Source organism: Salmo salar, chromosome ssa17 (assembly GCF_905237065.1).
Source record: "Salmo salar chromosome ssa17, Ssal_v3.1, whole genome shotgun sequence".
In the NCBI taxonomy this organism is placed as follows: domain Eukaryota; kingdom Metazoa; phylum Chordata; class Actinopteri; order Salmoniformes; family Salmonidae; genus Salmo; species Salmo salar.
Genome location: NC_059458.1, coordinates 74,852,640 through 74,874,122, shown reverse-complemented (window position 1 = coordinate 74,874,122; position 21,483 = coordinate 74,852,640). Strand labels below are relative to the sequence as shown.

The 21,483-nt window shown below is 41.8% G+C and overlaps 1 protein-coding gene across 4 annotated transcripts in view; it reads left to right on the top strand.

Annotated features, from left to right (window-relative positions):
- LOC123728268 (GTPase IMAP family member 8) overlaps positions 1 to 20,648 on the top strand; it is a 33,067-nt gene extending 12,419 nt beyond the window's left edge. For 2 of the 4 annotated variants that reach the window (XM_045700141.1, XM_045700142.1), the window contains exons 3-7: positions 1,268 to 1,314; positions 2,639 to 2,663; positions 2,864 to 2,905; positions 4,614 to 4,739; positions 19,335 to 20,648. In XM_045700141.1, coding sequence (XP_045556097.1) covers positions 1,268 to 1,314; positions 2,639 to 2,663; positions 2,864 to 2,905; positions 4,614 to 4,739; positions 19,335 to 20,056 — 962 coding nt within the window. In that variant the 3' untranslated portion in view covers positions 20,057 to 20,648. Of the gene's footprint in view, positions 1 to 1,267; positions 1,315 to 2,638; positions 2,664 to 2,863; positions 2,906 to 4,613; positions 4,740 to 6,659; positions 6,744 to 19,334 lie in introns of all 4 variants that reach the window. The other 2 variants (XM_045700144.1, XM_045700143.1) reach the window with 2 other exon arrangements.
- The last annotated feature ends 835 nt before the right edge of the window (positions 20,649 to 21,483 follow it).

Here is a 21,483-nt window from a genome sequence, read left to right as displayed (position 1 = left end):
GGGACTGATTTTAAGAAATGTTGCTGAATTACTTTGAATCATATTAGGGTGTTTCTATTCCAAGAAGTCCTAACGGAAACAAAGAGGGTTTTTCATTTGGAAAATATGGTGCTGTACAACGTGACGGTCGGGAGAAGGCTACAGTACTGGGCTATTTAGCGAAAGAATCCCCGTGTAGTGCGGGCACGCAGGAGACCGGGGTTCAATTCCCCGACGAGGAGGAAGGAGTAGGCTGTCCTTGTAAATAACAATTTGTTCTTAACTGACTTGCCTAGTTAAATAAAGGTTACACTAAGAACATAACATTTATACACCCTAATTGTATAATTGTAGTCTAACCAATACCATAACGGAGATTCAGTGAGAAAAAATAAATCTCATTGATTTATCAAGACCAGTCCCCATGCTTGTCTCAGAGCAGCGCGAAACGGTGCTAAAATAGTTGTAGGCTATTGCTTCTAACTTGAGTATGCTCTTTAAATAAATAAGACCGCCACCACCTTTAACAGCACATTACTCAACACTAGTGAGACTCATGTCGCCTACGGTAGGCCTACAGTATATCGAAAAATATGACGTGACTCTCCACCAGTAATTACATATAGAGGATTGGAGGATTCCAAATTAAAACCAAAAGCTGCCTCGTGGGTCTCCTGGTGGTGGTCGGCACGGGTATCAACCCTGCATCTTTATTTGGTCCGTTTGGTTTCATGTCGCCAAATGTCATTTAACTACAATGACTAAAGAAAACCACGTGTTCATGCAAGGAATTTGTGATTGGACAAAAATGCTCACTTTACATCCATCTATGATCATCATGGAGCAACACTTGTGTGTCTTCCAACAACATGAAAGAGGAAACAATGCAATAGGCTCTGTAATAACTGTGTGCATTGAATAGTGGAGACTGGAGCGGCTGTCTCATCATGGGTTGGTTGTCACAGTACTTATCACAATAGAAGGTGCTGTTGTAATTTTCAGATTCAAATGTGTGACTTCTTTGCAAGAGGTCATCCCCCTGGTATATTCATGTCAGCATCTCAAAACATTGAGGTGAGGGAAATGTGTTTTTATAAGAAGTGATGGTAAAAAAAATATATGTTTTAATTATGGTAGTAGGCTATCATGAACAATTATGTTAGTTGAAAAGAGCTTAATTTCAAACTTATTTCTGAGTTGCTAGGTCTAGCCATGTGGAAATTAGCATCATAGTCAGTCTGTATGTGTCAAAGGTTTAATTACTAAACTTATTTCTTCCCCTTAACAGGTTCAAAGACCCCGGGCCTGACCAAAAGAGACACCAGAAAGCCAGAGGTAAGCACAAACTTGTATAATGTTTAATGTTTATAATGTTTATTTTAAATGGAAATGGGCAAAAAAGTGTGATGGGTCCGCACTCCTTGTTTCTTTAAAGAAAAGCATTTTTTTTGTCCATTAAAATAACATCAAATTGATCAGAAATACAGTGTAGACATTGTTAATGTTGTAAATGACTATCGTAGCTGGAAACGGCTAATTTTTAATGGAATATCTACATAGGCGTACAGAGGCCCATTATCAGCAACCATCACTCCTGTGTTCCAATTGCACATTGTGTTAGCTAATCCAAGTTTATAATTTTAAAAGGCTAATTGATCATTAGAAAACCATTTTGCAGTTATGTTAGCACAGCTGAAAACTGTTGTTCTGATTAAAGAAGCAATAAAACTGGCCTTCTTTAGACTAGTTGAGTATCTGGAGCATCAGCATTTGTGGGTTCGATTACAGGCTCAAAATGGCCAGAAACAAAGACCTTTCTTCAGAAACTCGTCACTCTATTCTTGTTCTGAGAAATGAAGGCTATTCTATGCAAGAAATTGCCAAGAAACTGAAGATCTCGTACAACGCTGTGTACTCCTCCCTTCACAGAACAGCGCAAACTGCCTCTAACCAGAATAGAAAGAGGAGTGGGAGGCCCCGGTGCACAACTGAGCAAGAGGACAAGTACATTAGAGTGTCTAGTTTGAGAAACAGATGCCTCACAAGTCCTCAACTGGCAGCTTCATTAAATAGTACCTGCAAAACACCAGTCTGAACGTCAACAGTGAAGAGGCAACTCCGGGATGCTGGCCTTCTAGACAGAGTTGCAAAGAAAAAGCCATATCTCAGACTGGCCAATAAAAATAAAAGATTAAGGTGGGCAAAAGAACACAGACACTGGATAGAGGAACTCTGCCTAGAAGGCCAGCACTGTTGACGTTGAGACTGGTGTTTCCATCTGGATTTGTATGCAACAAAAGTTCAACTTTCACCTTCTGCTAATATTTCTGTCAAGCCGTCTATGCATACAGTTTGATGCATACGTTCGGTAAATCCAACGTATGCACCACCTCTCGACCGCACTGCAACTGCCTCTGCAACGCAATGCTGCAAGGCAAATGCAGCTTTTCGTTGGAAATTAATGTAATTCTGGTGTACCAAAATGCAATGACGCTCTCGGTGTCATCGAAGCGTTAGGTGTCCGCTCGCTTGGGTAGGCTCAACATTATATCAATTTATGAGATATCTTGCCACAAAGGACATCAGGCTCGGTTGTCCATAAATGTTTTCATTTTAAATGAAAATATGACTTTAAAATAGTATTTTTACTTCTCTTTAGAAGGAAGATGATCTGCCTTGCACAGGTAAGTTCAAAATGACTTTGTGTCGTTGAAGTGGAAATTAGCAGAAAAGGGTGATCAACTGAATGTTCTAGGCTACTCAATGCGTTGTTATTGGTGCTGATGAATATTTAATCAAAAAGCATTAGTTTAGAATAGTAGTATGTAACTGGTACTATAGATTTCTCAAGGCTTACATGTGTTTTCTGACACACTGGTTTTAGATCCAACGCCAGAAGAAGCTGAGACGTGTGACCCTGACCCTAGTAAGTTGTAACTAACTAGTTGTACAGTACAGTATAATGTATAGATGTCTCAAGCCTTGTCATATGTTCTAATGTTTAGGTTTACCTCTAGGGGCCATACTTGTGAACATAAGCAATTATTTAAAGCTAAATTGGTTCTCCACCTTAAAATCAGCCACTGAAAAGCATCAATTTACTTGCATGTGACAGAACGCTAAATTGTAGATGGTTCCATCAGATAACATAGCACACGCAGTGGCGACCCATCATTCAGGGCAGAGCCCCACCTGTTTTGATCCCCAACTGTTTAGCCCAAAAATATTGTGAATGTTATTTTGGCATTAATTTGGGTCACATGTCAGTTTGCAAACAATGTCAAAAATACAAATCATTGAGTTAATAAACCTGCATACAAACACGTTCTCTTTTTTGCTTTCTTGAGTAAGGCAGCTTCAAAATGCAGTTGTTTCAGCCCAGCTCAGTGCTTTAGGTGGTGGTGCTACAGCCACTGGAAAATACGGAGCATAGGGGTTGGTAATGTTCTCTAGTTGTGCTGTGATGGCTCAGTGTTCTGTCACTCATCGGGACACTATGTCACCGCAAAAGCTATGGGGAGATCTCAAAAATTCAAGCCCCTTGGGTGCTGCCATAGAGTTGCATTAGAAGTGCCCATCAAAGAATGCTCAAGGTCATTGGCCATAGATAAAATGATGTAAAATCACGTTATGTCTACCGTAGCTTTGATTGGACTGAGCAGTTATCATCATGAATCACATTGACAATCATCATGAATCACATCGACAATCTACTGGCAAATCTTTTTCAACTCTTGTAATATGATGAGAAATTATAGATAAAACGTGTCAGTGCTCATTGGCCATTGGACATAAACATTACACAACAAGTTGGAAATGGCAAACTCAACAATGAGTGGTTTTAAAGGAATCAGTGGCTATCTGCAAGCGTTGCAAAGCAATCACTAGCCTGCTATTCAGTGGAGTGGGTGTGTGGTCCAAGTCTGGGTTTAAAGGGTCTCTTTTCCAAGATTTAAAGGATAAATATTCAACACCATGGGCCAGAAAAGGTTGAATACATTGGCCATGCTGTCAATCCAGCATGACTTCTGTTGCTGTCACGTCCTGACCATAGAAGCTTTTATTTTCTATGGTAGAGTAGGTCAGGGCGTGACGGGGTTGTGTCTAGTTTAGATTTTCTATGTTGTCATGTTCTTGTTTCTGTATTTCTATGTTGTTGTTTTTTGGGATGATCTCCAATTAGAGGCAGCTGGTCATCGTTGTCTCTAATTGGAGATCATACTTAAGTAGTTGTTTTTCCCACCTGGGTTTGTGGGAGATTGTATTTTGAGTTAGTGTATGTTGCACCTCTTCGTCACGGTTTGTTATTTTGTTTAGTAGTTTATTTGTATGTCTTGCATAGTTTCACAGTTTAATAAAGAAAATGTGGAATGATACACACGCTGCGCTTTGGTCCCATTCATCTTCAGACAGCCGTGACACTTGCGTTCAAAACAACTGGAAACTCGGAACTGGGAATTCTCAGACTTCAGTGAGTTCAAGACAACTGGGAACTCTTGGGGGGAAAAAATAGCTCCAACTGGGAAAATACGTTTTGAAGGGTGATCCAATTCCAAGTCAGGAACTCTGGCCTCTTTCTAGAGCTCCGACCTGAAGATCACTGATGTCATGATTCTACCTTGTTTTTTTCTGAGTTCCCAGTTGTCTTGAAAGCACCATAAATCCAGAGAATGCCAGACTGATGACAAAGTTTGATGACAAAACGTGCCCACAAGGACCGCCGCGCCACCTTCCTGTTCAATTGAGCACAGCACAACAAGGTGAGTCCAAAAATGATTTGTATGCTGCTGCATAAATGATGCAATATGCCAGGGAGATATGTATATTGTAGCTAAGAAAGTAATACTAAGTGTATGTTGTATAGTAAGCTGATAGTAGCCAATATGCCTCACCCTAATAATTTGGTCCCTTTCCCCCCTCATAACTTAACCTACTGTTCTGACTTGGTGGTGCACATGTAGCCTATTTTAGAGAAATGTAATCGAATATTGTAAGAGCTTTCATTCTCTGCTTATAAACCCCTTTTATTTATCCTATTGTTTTTGTTATATTAATGTGTTAACATACTGAATTGCAATTGGTTGCACTCTACCGTCATATCATACTGCGCTATGATTGGTTAAGACCAATCCAGGTCATGAGGTCATATTCAGTGGATCCTGGCCGGAGACACATGAACATGCCAGTTATAGCTAGCTAATAAAGAGCTGCGTTTTATAAAGATCCTGTCGTACTGCATTGGATTATTTTGTACATCTGAACATCAAATCAAATGGCAATACATGGTGTCAGAGTAAAAGGACTAAAAGATGGATTTTGCTGGAGTTCCTTCACCTCGAATGGACTGTTGGTCTACAAACGCACCCGATGCATGGCGTAAGTTCAACAGTATGGGGAGCTGATGTTCATGGATCCTCTGAAGGAAAGATGAGAGGACAAGTGCAGCTTCCTGCTCTTGTGGATAGGTGAAATATGGAGAGACATTTACAACATATGGACGCTTTCCAAGGCTGAATCAAAATGACTGAAAACATACTACGATCGTTTTGAATTATATGTTGTGCCAAAGACCAATACAATTTTCGCTAGGTACAAATTCCATGAGAAATTAAGGGGAGCTAGCGAATCATTTGAACAGTTTGTGACTGAGCTGCGTCTGCTTGTGAAAGACTGTGATTATGCAAACAAGGATGAGATGGTTAGGGGCCGTATTGTATTTGGAATACACTCACCGCGAGTGAGAAACTTTTGAATGTTGAGTCTGAGCTAACGCTGGACAAAGCTATCGACATAGCCAAATCACGCAACCTAGCACAAGCTCAGATGAAAACCATTTTGGGGGCGGCAGCATGAGTGCATCACGTGAACAAGCAGTCAGGCAGATATCTGTTTATTGATTCAGTTTCACAGAATAGTCAGATATCAGAGAGAGCAAGCCTTTGCTGACATTGAGATAGGAACACAAGGCACAGAGCTAAAGTTCAAACTAGACAATGGTGCAAAAGTAAACATTATTCCTCTGAATAAGTACAACAGCTTGGCGTCTGCGTGCGAGCTACAGCCCGCCACGCGCAGACTGACTGGTTATGGTGGTGAACAGCTCCCAGTAAAAGGCACATGCACTTTCAAATGCAAATACAAACAAAGTGACATTGTTGACACTCGAGCACCTGCAGTGCTAGGTCTTAAAGCATGTTTAGACATGGACCTCATAAAGCTAGTTTTATCAGTGACAGATCCCGTAGAGACAGAGAATGTCATGGAGGGGTTTACTGATGTTTTTACAGGAATAGGACTATTCCCATGAGAATGTACCATTCATCTTGACCCGGACGGAACCCCTGTGGTCTACCCACCGCCCGTCTGATGAAAGAGTTGGAGAGCATGGAGCAATCTGACATTGTCACCAAGGTTACAGAACTGACAGATTGGGTCAATGCGTTAGTGGGGGTGGAGAAACCACGCACAGGCAAGCTCAGAGTATGCCTCGACCCAAGATACTTGAACAAGGCTATCAAATGCCCCCATTATCCCTTACCTATCACGGTTCAAGCTAAGAACCAGATGTAGACATAGTAGGCAGAGAGGGGTAGTCCAAACGGCATCACCAGGTACTCATAGCGCCAGCTAGCCGTGTTAAAGGCTGTCTTCCACTCGTTTCCTTCCCGTATCCAAACCAGATGGTCGGCGTTCCGAAGGTCCAACTAGGAGAACATGACCGCCCCCTGGAGAGGCTCGGAAGCCGAGGAGATGATATGTAGCAGGTAATATTTTTTTAACAGTAATGTCATTAAAACCCAGGTAGTTGATACATGGATGCAGGGTCTTGTCCTTCTTCTCCACAAAGAAGAACCCTGCGCTGGCGGGAGAGGCAGGTGGATGCATAATCCCTGCAGCGAGAAAGTCCTCAATGTAACCTTCCATCACTTTGGTCTCTGGACCCGACAGGGAATAAAGTCGACCCCCGAGGCGGTGCAGTGCCCGGGAGAAAGTCGATAGCACAGTCGTAGGGATGTGGCGGTGGCAGAGTTGAAAACCTCCCGTACGTTCTGGTACTCCGTGGGAACAGCGGAGAGATCCGAGGCTTTACCCAAGCCCGCAGGGAGACGTCCTGGGGCAGGCTGCGCCAACCTCAAACATTGTGCATGGCAAAACTCCAAACCCATGATGGAACCCATAGCCCAGTCAATAAGGGGGTTGTGCCTCTGGAGCCATGAAAACCCAAAAACCATGGGTACATTAGGAGACTCCAGGAACAGAAACTGCACAGACTCACTGTGGTTGCCTGACACTCGCAGGTTGATATGAACCGTATTGTGGGAGACTCTGCCAATGGAGCGCCCATCCAGCGCTCTGACGTCCATCGGGATGGAAAGGGGTTGAGTGGAGATACCCAGCTCCGACACCAGGGTAGTGTCCATAAAGCTCTCGTCGGCCCCAGAGTCAATGAGCACCTGGATGGTTTTGGACTGGTCTCCACAGAATCTAGCCCTGCCCAGTTGCATGGGCTCCATACGAGGTGAGTCGACAGCCCTCAGTGATTTCCGAGGGAACTTAGGTGACACCGGATTCTCTCGGAAATGTAGACTTCGGGATTTCCGTGATTCCTCGGGGGCGAGGTGGAATTTGTGGACGGCAACAGGGAACAGACCCCAATTCCCTCCTACGTTCTGGTAGCCACCCATCGATCCAGATGGTCAATGCTATGAGGGGGGTTGAGGTCCATGGGTAGCTCCCGGACTGCGAGCTCATCTTTAATCACCTCCGATAATCCGTGAAGGAACCTGTCAAAAAGGGCTTCCGGGTTCCAGGCACTCTCATCCGCCAACGTGCGAAAATCCACCGCGTAGTCTGCCACACTACGGGAGTCTTGATGTAGTTGGAACAGCTTACAAGCAGCCTCTCTCCTGGACAATGGAGACTCAAACACTTTTCGTACCTCTGTCACAAACTCCTCCAGACTGAGGCAAACGGTGGACTGTTGCTCCCAGTCTATGTGATCAAAGCAATCCTGAAGCGTGGAAACAGATTGGTCGGACCAGCATTGAACAGACCTGAGCACGGGCGTTTCCTGTTTTAGTTTCTGTCTATAGGCTGGGAGAAACAAAATGGAGTCCTTGTCAGATTTGCCGAAAGGAGGGCGAAGGAGGGGTTTGTATGCGTCGCAGAAATTAGAGTAGCAATGGTCCAGGGTTTTACCAGCCCGGGTCGCGCATTCGATATGCTGATAACATTTAAGGAGCCTTGTTTTTAGATTAGCCTTGTTAAAATCCCCAGCTACAATAAATGCAGCCTCAGGATATGTGGTTTCCAGTTTACATAGAGTCCAATGAAGTTCTTTCAGGGCCGTCGAGGTGTCTGCTTGGGGGGGATATATACGACTGTGATTATAATCGAAGAGAATTCTCTTGGTAGATAATGCAGCGGCATTTGATCGTAAGGAATTTTCTAGGTCAGGTGAACAAAAGGACTTGAGTTCCTGTATGTTGTTATGATCACACCACGACTCGTTAATCATAAGGCATACAACCCCGCCCTTCTTCTTACCAGAGAGATGTTTGTTTCTGTCGGTGCGATGCATGAAGAAACCGGGTGGCTGTACCGACTCTGATAACATATCCCGAGTGAGCCATGTTTCCGTGAAACAAAGAATGTTACAATCTCTGATGTCTCTCTGGAAGGCAACCCTTGCTCGAATTTCATCTACCTTGTTGTCAAGAGACTGGACATTGGCGAGTAGTATACTCGGGAGCGGTAGACGATGTGCCCGTCTACGGAGCCTGACCAGAAGACCGCTCCGTCTGCCCCTTCTGCGGCGCCGTTGTTTTGGGTCGCCTACGGGGATCCAATCCATTGTCCTGGGTGGTGGTCCAAACAGAGGATCCGCTTCGGGAAGTCATATTCCTGGTCGTAATGTTGGTAAGTTGACGTTGCTCTTATATCCAAAAGTTCTTCCTGGCTGTATGCAATAAGACTTAAGATTTCCTGGGGTAACAGTGTAAGAAATAATACGTAAAAAAACAAAATACTGCATAGTTTCCTAAGAACGCGAAGCGTGCAGTAATATCTAACAAGTAATCTAACAATTCCCCGACAACTACCTAACACACAAATCTAAAGGGGTGAATGAGAATATGTACATATAAGTATATGGATGAGCAATGGCCGAGCGGCATAGGCAAGGTACAATAGATACAGTATATTTAAAATACAGTATATACACATGTGATATGAGGAATGTAAGATATGTAAACATTATTAAAGTGGCATTATTTAGAGTGGCATTGTATAAAGTGACTAGTGATCCATTTATTAAAGTGGCCAGTGATTAGGTCTCAATGTAGGCAGCAGCCTCTCTGAGTTGGTGATTGCTGTTTAGCAGTCTAATGGTCCCAGCTTTGATGCACCTGTACTGACCTCGCCTTCTGGATGATAGTGGGGTGAACAGGCAGTGGCTCGCTTGGTTGATGTCCTTGATGATCTTTTTGGCCTTCCTATGGCATCGGGTGTTGTAGGTGTCCAGGAGGGCGGGAAGTTTGCCCCCGGTAATGCTTTGGGAAGACCGCACCACCCTCTGGAGAGGTTTGCGGTTGTGGGCGGTGCAGTTTCCGTACCAGGCGGTGATACAGCCTGACAGGATGCTCTCGATTGTGCTTCTGTAAAAGTTTGTCAGAGTTTTGGGTGACAAGCCAAATTTCTTCAGCCTCCTGAGGTTGAAGAGGCTCTGTTGCACCTTCTTCACCACACTGTTTGTGTGGGTGGACCATTTCAGTTTGTCTGTGATGTGTACACCGAGAAACAAAAAACGTTCCACCTTCTCCACTGCTGTTCCTTCGATGTGGAAATGGGGGAGTGCTCCCTCTTCTGTTTCCTGAAGTCCACGATCATCTCCTTTATTTTGTTGATGTTGAGTGAGATGTTGTTTTCCTGACACCACACTCCGAGTGCCCTCACCTCCTCCCTGTAGGCTGTCTCGTCATTGTTGGTAATCAAGCCCACTACTGTTGTGTCGTCTGCAAACTTGATGATTGAGTTGGAGGTGTGCATGGCCACTCAGTCGTGGGTGAACAGGGAGTACAGGAGGGGGCTGAGCACGCACCCTTGTGGGGCCCCAGTGTTGAGTGTCAGCGAAGTGGAGATCTTGTTTCCTACCTTCACCACCTGGGGGGCGGCCCGTCAGAAAGTCCAGGACCCAAATGCACAGGGCAGGGATGAGACCCAGGGCCTCCAGCTTGATGATGAGCTTGGAGGATACTATGGTATTAACCTCTATGTGACCGGCGGGACGAATTCGTCCCACCTACGTAACATCCACTGCCAGCCTGTGGCGCGATTTTCAAAATCTTCAAAATCCTATTACTTCAATTTCTCAAACATATGACTATTTTACAGCCATTTAAAGATAAGACTCTCGTTAATCTAACCACACTGTCCGATTTCAAAAAGGCTTTACAACGAAAGCAAAACATTAGATTATGTCAGCAGAGTACCAAGCCAGAAATAATCAGACACCCATTTTTCAAGCCAGCATATAATGTCACCAAAACCCAGAAGACAGCTAAATGCAGCACTCACCTTTGATGATCTTCATCAGATGACAACCCTAGGACATTATGTTATACAATACATGCATGTTTTGTTCAATCAAGTTCATATTTATATCAAAAACCAGCTTTTTACATTAGCATGTGACGTTCAGAACTAGCATACCCCCGCAAACTTACGGGGAATTCGCTAACATTTTACTAAATTACTCACGATAAACGTTCACAAAAAGCATAACAATTATTTTAAGAATTATAGATACAGACCTCCTCTATGCACTCGATATGTCCGATTTTAAAATAGCTTTTTGGTGAAAGCACATTTTGCAATATTCTAAGTATATAGCCCAGGCATCACGGGCTCGCTTATTTAGACACCCGGCAAGTTTAGCACTCACCATAATCATATTTACTATTATAAAAATGTCATTACCTTTTGTTGTCTTCGTCAGAATGCACACCCAGGACGTCTACTTCAATAACAAATGTTGGTTTGGTCCAAAATAATCCATCGTTATATCCGAATAGCGGCGTTTTGTTCGTATGCGTTCCAGACACTATCCGAAATAGTAAAGAAGTGTCGCGCGCTTGGCGCAATTCCCGACAATAAAATTCAAAGTATTCAATTGCCGTACGTCGAAGCATGTCAACCGCTGTTTAAAATCAATTTTTACGTCATTTTTCTCGTAGAAAAGCGGTAAAATTCCGACAGGGAATCTCCTTTTCGGCAAACAGAGGAAAAAATCCCAAAGGCGGGGGCGGTCGGGGTCACGCGCATAAGCTAGTGTCTCTTGATGGGCCACTTGAGAAAGGCGATAATGTGTTTCAGCCTGGGGCTGGAATGACGACATTCTGTTTTTTCCCGGGCTATGAGCGCCTATGGACGACGTGGGAAGTGTCACGTTAGAGCAGAGATCCTTAGTAAATGATAGAGATGGCAAAGAAGTTCCAGAAATGGTCAGACAGGCCACTTCCTGTAAAGGAATCTCTCAGGTTTTGACCTGCCATTTGAGTTCTGTTATACTCACAGACACCATTCAAACAGTTTTAGAAAATTTAGGGTGTTTTCTATCCATATGTAATAAGTATATGCATATTCTAGTTACTGAGTAGGAGTGGTAACCAGATTAAATCGGGTATGTTTTTTATCCAGCCGTGTCAATGCTGCCCCCTAGCCCTAACAGGTTAAATGCTGAGCCGTAGTCAATGAACAGTATTCCTACTTAGGTATTCCTTTTGTCCAGATGGGATAGGGCAGTATGCAGTGTCATGGCGATTGCGTCGTCTGTGGACCTGTTGGGGCGGTATGCAAACTGAAGTGGGTCCTGATTTCCTGTAGACCCTACCACATACGTCTCGTGTCTGAGATGTTGAATTGCGACTCCACTTTGTCCCTGTACTGTCGTTTCGCTTGTTTGATTGCCATGCGAAGGGAATAACTACACTGTTTATATTCAGTCATATTCCCAGTCCTCTTTCCATGTTTAAATGCGGTGGATCGCGCTTTCAGTTTTGCGCGAATGCCACCATCCATCCACGGTATCTGGTTAGGGTAGGTTTTAATAATCACAGTGGGTACAGCATCTCCAATGCACTTCTTTATAAACGCACTCACCGAGTCAGCGTATAGGTCGATGTTGTTCTCTGAGGCTGACTGGAACATATTCCAGTCCGCGTGATCAAAACAATCTTGAAGCATGGCTTCCGATTGGTCGGACCAGCGTTGAATGGTTCTCGTCGGAGCATGATGATGTCGTGGTCGGATTTGCCGAAGGGAATGTACACAGCTGTGACTATAACTGACGAGAATTCTCTTGGTAGGTAAAATGGCTGGCAATTGATTGTAATTCTAGGTCGGGTGAGCAGAATGACTTGAGTTCCTGTATGTTATGATTACACCATGAGTCGTTAATCATGAAGCATACACCCCCGCCCTTCCTCTTCCCAGAGAGGTGTTTATTTCTGTCGGCGCGATGCATGGAGAAGCCCGGTGGCTGAACCGATTCAGACAACATATCCCGAGAGAGCCATGTTTCTGTGAAACAGAGAATGTTACAATCTCTGATCTCTCTCTGGAAGGCAAACCTTGCTCGAATTTCATCTACCTTGTTGTCAAGAGACAAGACATTGGCTAGTAGTATACTCGGGAGCTGTGGGCGATGTGTACGTCTACGGAGCCTGACCAGGTGGCCACTATCAGTTTCACACACATCCATGTGTTTTATGGGAAAAACCATAGCCTATATATCAGGGATGTCCCCCCCCCCCCCCTTTTGAAAGCCCTCAGTGTAACGGTCGTCGTAAGGAGTGGACCAAAATGCAGCGGGTATATTGATCATCTTCTTTATTTTATTAACCTGTTATGGATAGGGGGCAGTATTTTCACGGCCGGATAAAAAACGTACCCGATTTAATCTGATTATTACTCCTGCCCAGAAACTAGAATATGCATATAATTATTAGCTTTAGATAGAAAACACTCCAAAGTTTCTAAAACTGTCCAGTGTCTGTGAGTATAACAGAGACACAGTCCCGAGACTGTGAGTATAACAGAACTCATTTGGCAGGCCAAAACCTGAGAAGATTCCTTACAGGAAGTGCCGTCTCTGACCATTTCTTGGGCTTCTACACTCTCTTTATTGAAAACTGAGGATCTCTGCTGTAACGTGACACTTCCTACGGCTCCCATAGGCTCTCAGAAGGCGGCAAAAAGCTGAATGATGTCTTTGCAGGCCCTGGCTGAAAAACACTAGCACATTTAGATAGTGGTCGAACAGAGACTGGAGGCGCGTGCACGAGGCGACACCATGTTTTTATTATTTCGTCTTAGAGCGAAAACAACGACTCCCGGTCGGAATATTATCGCTTTTTTTACGAGAAAAATAGCATAAAAATTGATTTTAAACAGCGGTTGACATGCTTCGAAGTACGGTAATGGAATATTTAGAATTTTTTTGTCACGAAACGCGTCGGGCGCGTCACCCTTCGGATAGTGTCTTGAACGCACAAACAAAACGCCGCTATTTGGATATAACTATTGATTATTTTGAACCAAACCAACATTTGTTATTGAAGTAGAAGTCCTGGGAGTGCATTCTGACGAAGAACAGCAAAGGTAATCCAATTTTTCTTATAGTAAATCTTAGTTTGGTGAGGGTCAAACTTGGTGGGTGTCAAAATAGCTAGCCTGTGATGGCGAGCTATCTACTCAGAATATTGCGAAATGTGCTTTCACCGAAAAGCTATTTTAAAATCGGACACCTCGATTGCATAAAGGAGTTCTGTATCTATAATTCTTAAAATAATTGTTATGTTTTTTGTGAACGTTTATCGTGAGTAATTTAGTAAATTCACCGGAAGTGTTCGGTGGGAATGCTAGTTCTGAACGTCACATGCTAATGTAAAAAGCTGTTTTTTGATATAAATATGAACTTGATTGAACAAAACATGCATGTATTGTATAACATAATGTCCTAGGCATGTCATCTGATGAAGATCATCAAAGGTTAGTGCTGCATTTAGCTGTGGTTTTGTTTTTTGTGACATTATATGCTAGCTTGAAAAATGGGTGTCTGATTATTTCTGGCTGGGTACTCTGCTGACATAATCTAATGTTTTGCTTTCGCTGTAAAGCCTTTTTGAAATCGGACAGTGTGGTTAGATAAAGGAGAGTCTTGTCTTTAAAATGGTGTAAAATAGTCATATGTTTGAAAAATTGACGTTTTGGGATTTTTGAGGAATTTGTAATTCGCGCCACGCCTATCATTGGATAGTGGAGCAGGTGTTCCGCTAGCGGAACGTCTAGATGTAAGAGGTTAAAGAAAAACACTTTAAACAAAACAAACGACGAAAACAGTCCCGTAAGGTGCACAGACTATACAGGAAACAACCACCCACAAACACAAGTGAAAAACGAACACACTAAAATATGGCCTCCAATTAGAGACAACGACAACCAGCTGCCTCTAATTGGAGGTCATTGACAAAACTAACATAGAAATAGAAAACTAGAATAAACATAGAAATAGAACATAAATCAAAACCCCGAAACACACAAAACAAACACGCCCTGACCAAACTACAATAACAAATAACCCCTTTTACTGGTCAGGACGTGACACTCAGATCAATTCCTTGTTTTTCTGTCAGTGTTTCAACTTACTGTTGATAGTTACAATAGTAGAATACACAAGGTGCAATTTCAAACTTTGGTTGTGCATCAACAGATTTTCTCTTATGTCAGTCACTGATAGTCAGTCAATTACAGTAACATTTTGTCGTGTCTTTGGCTATGCCGGATTAAGTGATATGACATGCTAACCTATAAAATCCTTTCTCTGTAATTAATATTACCTGATTAAGCTAATCATGTAAATGTAATTAACTAGAAAGTTGGGGCACCACGGAAGAACGTTTATAGAGCCGTTATCTTCCGAATAAACTCTTAAAATACTTAGTAATACTTTACATCGGTAGCAGTCAATATTAACCCTTATCTTATTTTCAGTCTCATAATGAAAGTTGTAAATTCTTGGCTATCTTCACGAACCCTGGCTAACAAGTTGAATCAGCAATACCAAATTGGGTTTAATTATTTATTTACTAAATACCTAATCACACAGAATTACATATACACAGAATACAAATGATGTCATACAGAAAACGTCCTGGTGGACGGCACCTGTATGAAAGCTGGTTACACAAAGGAAAGGGGGTTGGGCTTGAATGAAAGAGCGGGAAGACTTAGGAACGAAGAAACAGCAGCTATGCTATCGTAAATACATTATCTTATGCATTCTAAATTACCGCCCATTTGTAAAAGGAAAATGCAATAAATATTTACTCTGAGCTGCGCTTCGGTAGATTGGTCGTAGATGCTGGCCGGGTTGGCCAACAGATCTTCCTGTCCTCGGAAGAATGTCTCTGGTGGTAAATTGGATACGTGGTGGTATCTTCGTCCGTCTGTTAGACTGGATCTGTCGTCCGTCCTTTCCTAGCCCCCGTCTACAGCGGCCGCTGCTAACTCAACGGCTAGGAAGTATCACTTCTGTAGTGAATAAGCTCAAAGTTCATACCATTCGCCACCAAAGCTCACGCCGAGGTTGGCTTAGTTCTGTACTTGACGTGTGTCCTTCTAACGTAGAGGCTGCAGACCTCACGTACTGGAACAACATGGTTATCTTTTCATCAAAGGCTTATATAGTGGAGAGGGGGAAGGAGGTGTTTCATCGTTTATAACCCCTGTCTCTTCACAGGGGTGGACCACTGATCAAGCTGGGCACTTTCCTTATGAAAACCCAATTCTCTCATTTGGAAGCTAAAATTACATTTAATCTCCTACCAAACAATTTCAATATCAAACATTTCAATTGCATAACAATTCCATGTTACTCTGATAACTAGAGGGTGTATACTTTCTCAGGTACAGTTTATGTCGTCCTGTCATCAGTCATAATGTCTCAGATGACAACCGAACTGACATACATACTCATTACGTTCCAAAGCATATTTCCAACTGGTTTTATTACCAAAATATGGTTCCTTTTCCCCATTTGTTTGATGTTCCCAGACTCTCTATATTTAACACAGGCTATTCAAGTCCTTCAGTAGGGTCAGAGAGGGGAAGGGAGAAAGGTATTTATGGGGGGGGGGGTCATAAACCTTACCCACAGGCCAACGTCATGACAATTTTTATATTACTTAGTTAGTTTAGCAATCTAAACTTATTATCATGGTCGAATTACCCCCCATTTGATTTTGTTAGTCAGTCTCACTCAGATATCATATAAGAAAACTGCCAACAATTCTCTCCACACTATGGCTAAATGTGTAGAATTGCACAAATTTAACAAAAACAATTGAAATGTCTCTTCACTGTCAAGAGGGGGGCCACTAAAATGTTTTGCTCGCTGTGTGTGTGTGTGTGTGTGTGTGTGTGTGTGTGTGTTTGTGTGTGGTTATGGATGTGGGTAAGCAGACCCGCGAGCCACTGCGGCCCCTCATGATGAGATCAGATTTTTGTGGCCTCGTAGTTGTGTAGAAATTATCCAACCATTATGTAGAAATTATGTTAAATAATATTAAACTATATTCATCAATCTGACTCCATTATTATATGAATGCTATAGGCCCATAATCGTATCCAGTTGGTATAGCCAAGGTTGTGGGCCTTGCGTCACCACTTGGAATACTATAAGATGCATGTGTCTAGGTTTATCGTTAAGCAATTATTAAGATGCTAAGGAACAAGGAGCTAATATCTTGCAATCAATGTCCTAGTATTAAATGATTGAGTTAACCTTAGCTCAGACATGCACAGAGACCAAGAATATGAATATTGTGTAATTAACAACTACCAATAGACCTAAGTTATGGGCATATAGTCAATCAAATAATTATTCTGTAAAACGAGGAATGCATTTGCTCAATTAATTAATATAATTTATTTGTCACAAAAGAATTGACACTCAAAACAATTCAAGTGTACATGAAATACATGATACATAACAGAATAACACACAGTAAATTACTATCCCGAATAGGCTAAGACTTAACGTGGTTACCTGTGTCTGATACACACAGGAGCTTGGTAGCAAGTTCTCAAAGTGTGAGCGAGTTCACTGCCCTTTTAACCTACTTCAAGCAGGAGAACACCCCGAACCTGAATTAACATCTCTTAGCACTGTGCTAGGGAAAAATAAAGACAGGTAAACACACCCAGATTCTAATCTGATCCTCTCAATTTGAATGTTCTGACCAGACAGGGATGTGCCTGATAACCAGTCAACCCAACATACAATTTCAATCCACTCACTTTAAAATACATCAACCAGAAAACATACAATGCAATAAGACATCAAAATATGCAGATCTTTACCAGTTCTTGAAACAAACCAAGCACAACAATTTAATTCACACAGTAACATTAATTTAGTCAATTCAAGTTTTCATCAGTCATCACACCTCTCCAGGCTTCAGTGACCCCAAGACTTCTCTTCCCCCAGACTGCCACGGCGAAAGTGTGACTCTCTCCTGTGAGATGCAAATAAAGCCATCCATTCAGACAACGCTAAATTGAATCAACACACTAGGCTGGCATCAGCAAGTCATCTTCTCTCATTCTTTCACTACAGCCTCACCCCCTTCCAAGTTTGCCACCCCTGCTATACATGGTCCATATTATCAGGCAGGTGTGCTATTAGCAATAAGCACTGGATATCATAAGGTGAATGCACCAATTTGTAAGTCGCTCTGGATAAGAGCGTCTGCTAAATGACTAAAATGTAAAATGTAAAATGCATTATCATCTGTAGCACAACTGATACAGCATAATGGCTAAATAAATAGGCAGATTAGCTAGATCCCAAACTTTAAACATGATTAGCAACATATTGATGACTTGAATATCCCCAAAAACTTGTAGGCCTACATGTTACAATTGACCTGTGTTACATTTAGCCATGGTCTCCCCTATGCAGTCACAGCAAATTACGCACTTAACTAAGCTGATGTAATCCGTTTTAGTATAATTAAATGAGGTAGCGATGGAAAGCTGGAATCCCCCTCTTTTTAACACAGGCCATCAAAACTGCTTTCAAAAGTGTTTTTCCCGCGATTGCTTTAAGAAATGTTATGCATTGACTGCTAATTAGAACGCATGGTTCTCTCCCTGTTGCACTCACAACGTGAATGCGTCTCGAAAGGAATATTTATTTCTCAAATGGAACGCACAATGACAAGCTGGCTAGGTAAATAGGTAAATTATTCTACAATGGGGTTGTCTGATTTTGCTGTGTAAGAAGCCTTATATACAGTGGGGTCTGAAATTGACATCCTTGATAAAGATGAGACATAATTATAGTTTAAAAAAAAAACTTTATTTAACTAGGCAAGTCACTTAAGAACAAATTCTTATTTACAATGATGGCCTACGACCTAACCCTACCCCGGCCGACGCTGGGCCAATTGTGCGCAGCCCTATGGGACTCCCAATCACGGGCGGTTGTGACACAGCCTTGAATCGGACCAAGGTCTGTAGTGACGCATCTACCACTGAGATGCAGTGCCTTAGACCGCTGCGCCACTCAGGAGCAATGACTGTATAAAATAAATAATTCAAATACTGAGCTATATTGTATGAAAGAAAATGGGAAATTATATAATTTTATATTAACACAATTTCTCAGAGAAAGCGATTTTGTTTAACAAGTAATAAAAAAAAATCCCCAAAAGGTATGATTCAAAATTATTGACACCTCTAAAGATTCTTGTAAATAAAGTCAAAAGTTTAGTATTTGGTCCCATATTCTTAGCACACAATGACTACATCAAGTTTTTGGCATTTGCAGTTAGTTTTGGTTGTGTTTCAGATTGTTTTGTGCCCAATAGAAATGAATGGTAAATAATGTATTATCATTTTGCTGTTACTTTTATTGTAAATAGGAATATAACATGTTTCTAAACCCCTCTACATTAATGTGGATAATCCTAAACCTCATGATTACGGATAATCCTGAATGCATTGTGAATAATCATTAGTGAGAAAGTTGCAGAGGGTCAAAGATCAAACCCCCAAGACATGCTAACCTCCCCTGTCATTGGTAATGGCGAGAGGTTAGCATGACTTGGGGGTATGATCTTTGACCATCTAACTTTCTCACTCATCATTTTTCACGATTCATTCACAGTGATCCTTAATCATTCATTACACTGCCAAAGTTGATGTAAAGAAGTAACATTTGATGTGAATGGGTCTATATACTGTATGAATTTTATGTAAGATGTAGCCTAAGTTGTACCACTGTTTTATAGATGCGATGGTGCTGGATGAACCGCAGGACAGCCAAGGACCAAGACAGAAGAACCATCAAATCAGCCGCAGCAAAACTTTGAACATTGTGTTACTGGGACAGGCAGGCGCTGGGAAGAGCGCAAGTGGAAACACAATCATGGAGGGAAATCCTGTTTTTAAATCATATCGAAGTTCTGTACCTGTTACAAACAAGTATCAGGCAGAACAGAGGCAGATGTCAGGGACAGATGTGAGGGTCATTGATACCCCAGACTTCTTCTATCACAATGTTGACACACAATCAGACGCACATTTTACAAAATGCAAAGATTACTTGAGTGATGAGTATGTGTGCTTGTTGGTGATTAAAATTGGCAGATTCACGAAGGGTAAGAGAGAGATATTAAACCAGTTGGAAGATGCCTTTGATAGTAAAATCAGAGAGAAAACTATTGTCCTCTTTACTCATGGAGAGGACCTGAAAAATATGAACATAGAGATGTTTATCCAGTCAGACCATCATCTTGAACAGATAGTTGAGCTCTGTGGGAACAGGTACCATGTGTTCAGAAACACTGACCCAGACGGTCATCAGGTGATGGAGCTGATGGAGAAGATCTGCAAAGTTAAAGGCCTTGAGCAGTGTTTCCCAGAGTTAAATGAGGCTGGGAGAAAACAATCTAATAAGACCCAAGACTCCCAACCAAAGGTAAATGAATCTAAAAGTTGCATATTACAGTAACTTTGATTATGTTAACAAAGATGAATTACATGTCACCAATGATTGTTTTAGGTCACTTTTGTGTGTCCTTGTGACTAAAAGCTCCAAGTTTGAATATTTCCAAAGTTTTGTATTGGTGATACATTTTTACTGTGCTGTGTATTATACTGTCTTTCCATTTATTGAATATACATCACCATGCATTTCTAGTGTTGTATAACGCTACTGACAGACATACAGATTTAATTTTCAGGGTTCCGAGGTAAAACAGATTAACATTATCCTGCCAAGATCATTTAAAAAAATGTAATTTCATGTAATGTAATGCATATACTGTAATGCAAATAGGCAAATTTTAATCAATAGCTCAATCTTTACTTGTTTTTTTAAAATGAGGTTTGCTTATCATATGAATTATGCTTTTTGACTACAGGAATTCATTCATATTGACATCTTTAGTCACACAAGAATTCCAGTACATTTATTTACGTAAGTAAATGTGTTAATTCATATTAAGTTGTTTGTTGATGATCAGGTTTGATAACCCTGAGAACTTGGAAGCACTGACCTTGATCTCTACACATAAGCATGCAAATAAAATTATCTGAAAATATACTGTTAATGTTTATGCATTTGCTTTGTGTAATAGCAGCAGTCTTGGAAGCTAAGAAGTAACATTGTCTATATAATAATAATAATAATAATAATAATAATAATAATAATGGAGGGGATTCATACAGCGATTTTCCAGGTGCTCCAAATGTTTCTGCTGGGGGAACTGCATCTCACCAACCTTGGTCTAGGAAGGGTTATATTTATATTTATATATTTCAGGGAAAACAAACTCCTTGAACAATTTATTCATCAAATCAATAGAAAATCAAACCACAGGTTTCAGTGCAGTGCTCAGGTTGTGGTGGTGCTCATCCATCTTACATGAGGAGTACCAGCATCTAAATATAAAAAGTACCGGCACCCAAAAAAACCTACCAGCACCTTTTTCAATCCCCTTCAAGCACTGGTTCATGCCATATTCAAATGCTAGTCAGAACTAGGAATCCCTGAAATTTCCGACATGCCAACTGGTTGAATGCGGCACGTGTATAACTACAACCAGTTAGAAAGTTGAGTTTCCTAGTTCAGGTAGTGAGGTCAGTACCGGTGCATCAACGCTGGAACCGAGAGACTGAAAAACACGTATCTCAAGGCCATCAGACTGTTAAACAGCCATCACTAGCCAGCCTCCACCCAGTAACCTGCCCTGAAAATAGTCACTGTCACTAGCCGACTACCACCTGGTTACTCATCACAGCACCTTAGAGGCTGCTGCCCTATGTACATAGACATGAAATCTCTGGTCACTTTAATAATGGAACACTGGTCACTTTAATAATGTTTACATACTGTTTTATCAATTTCATATGTACAGTTGAAGTCGGAAGTTAACA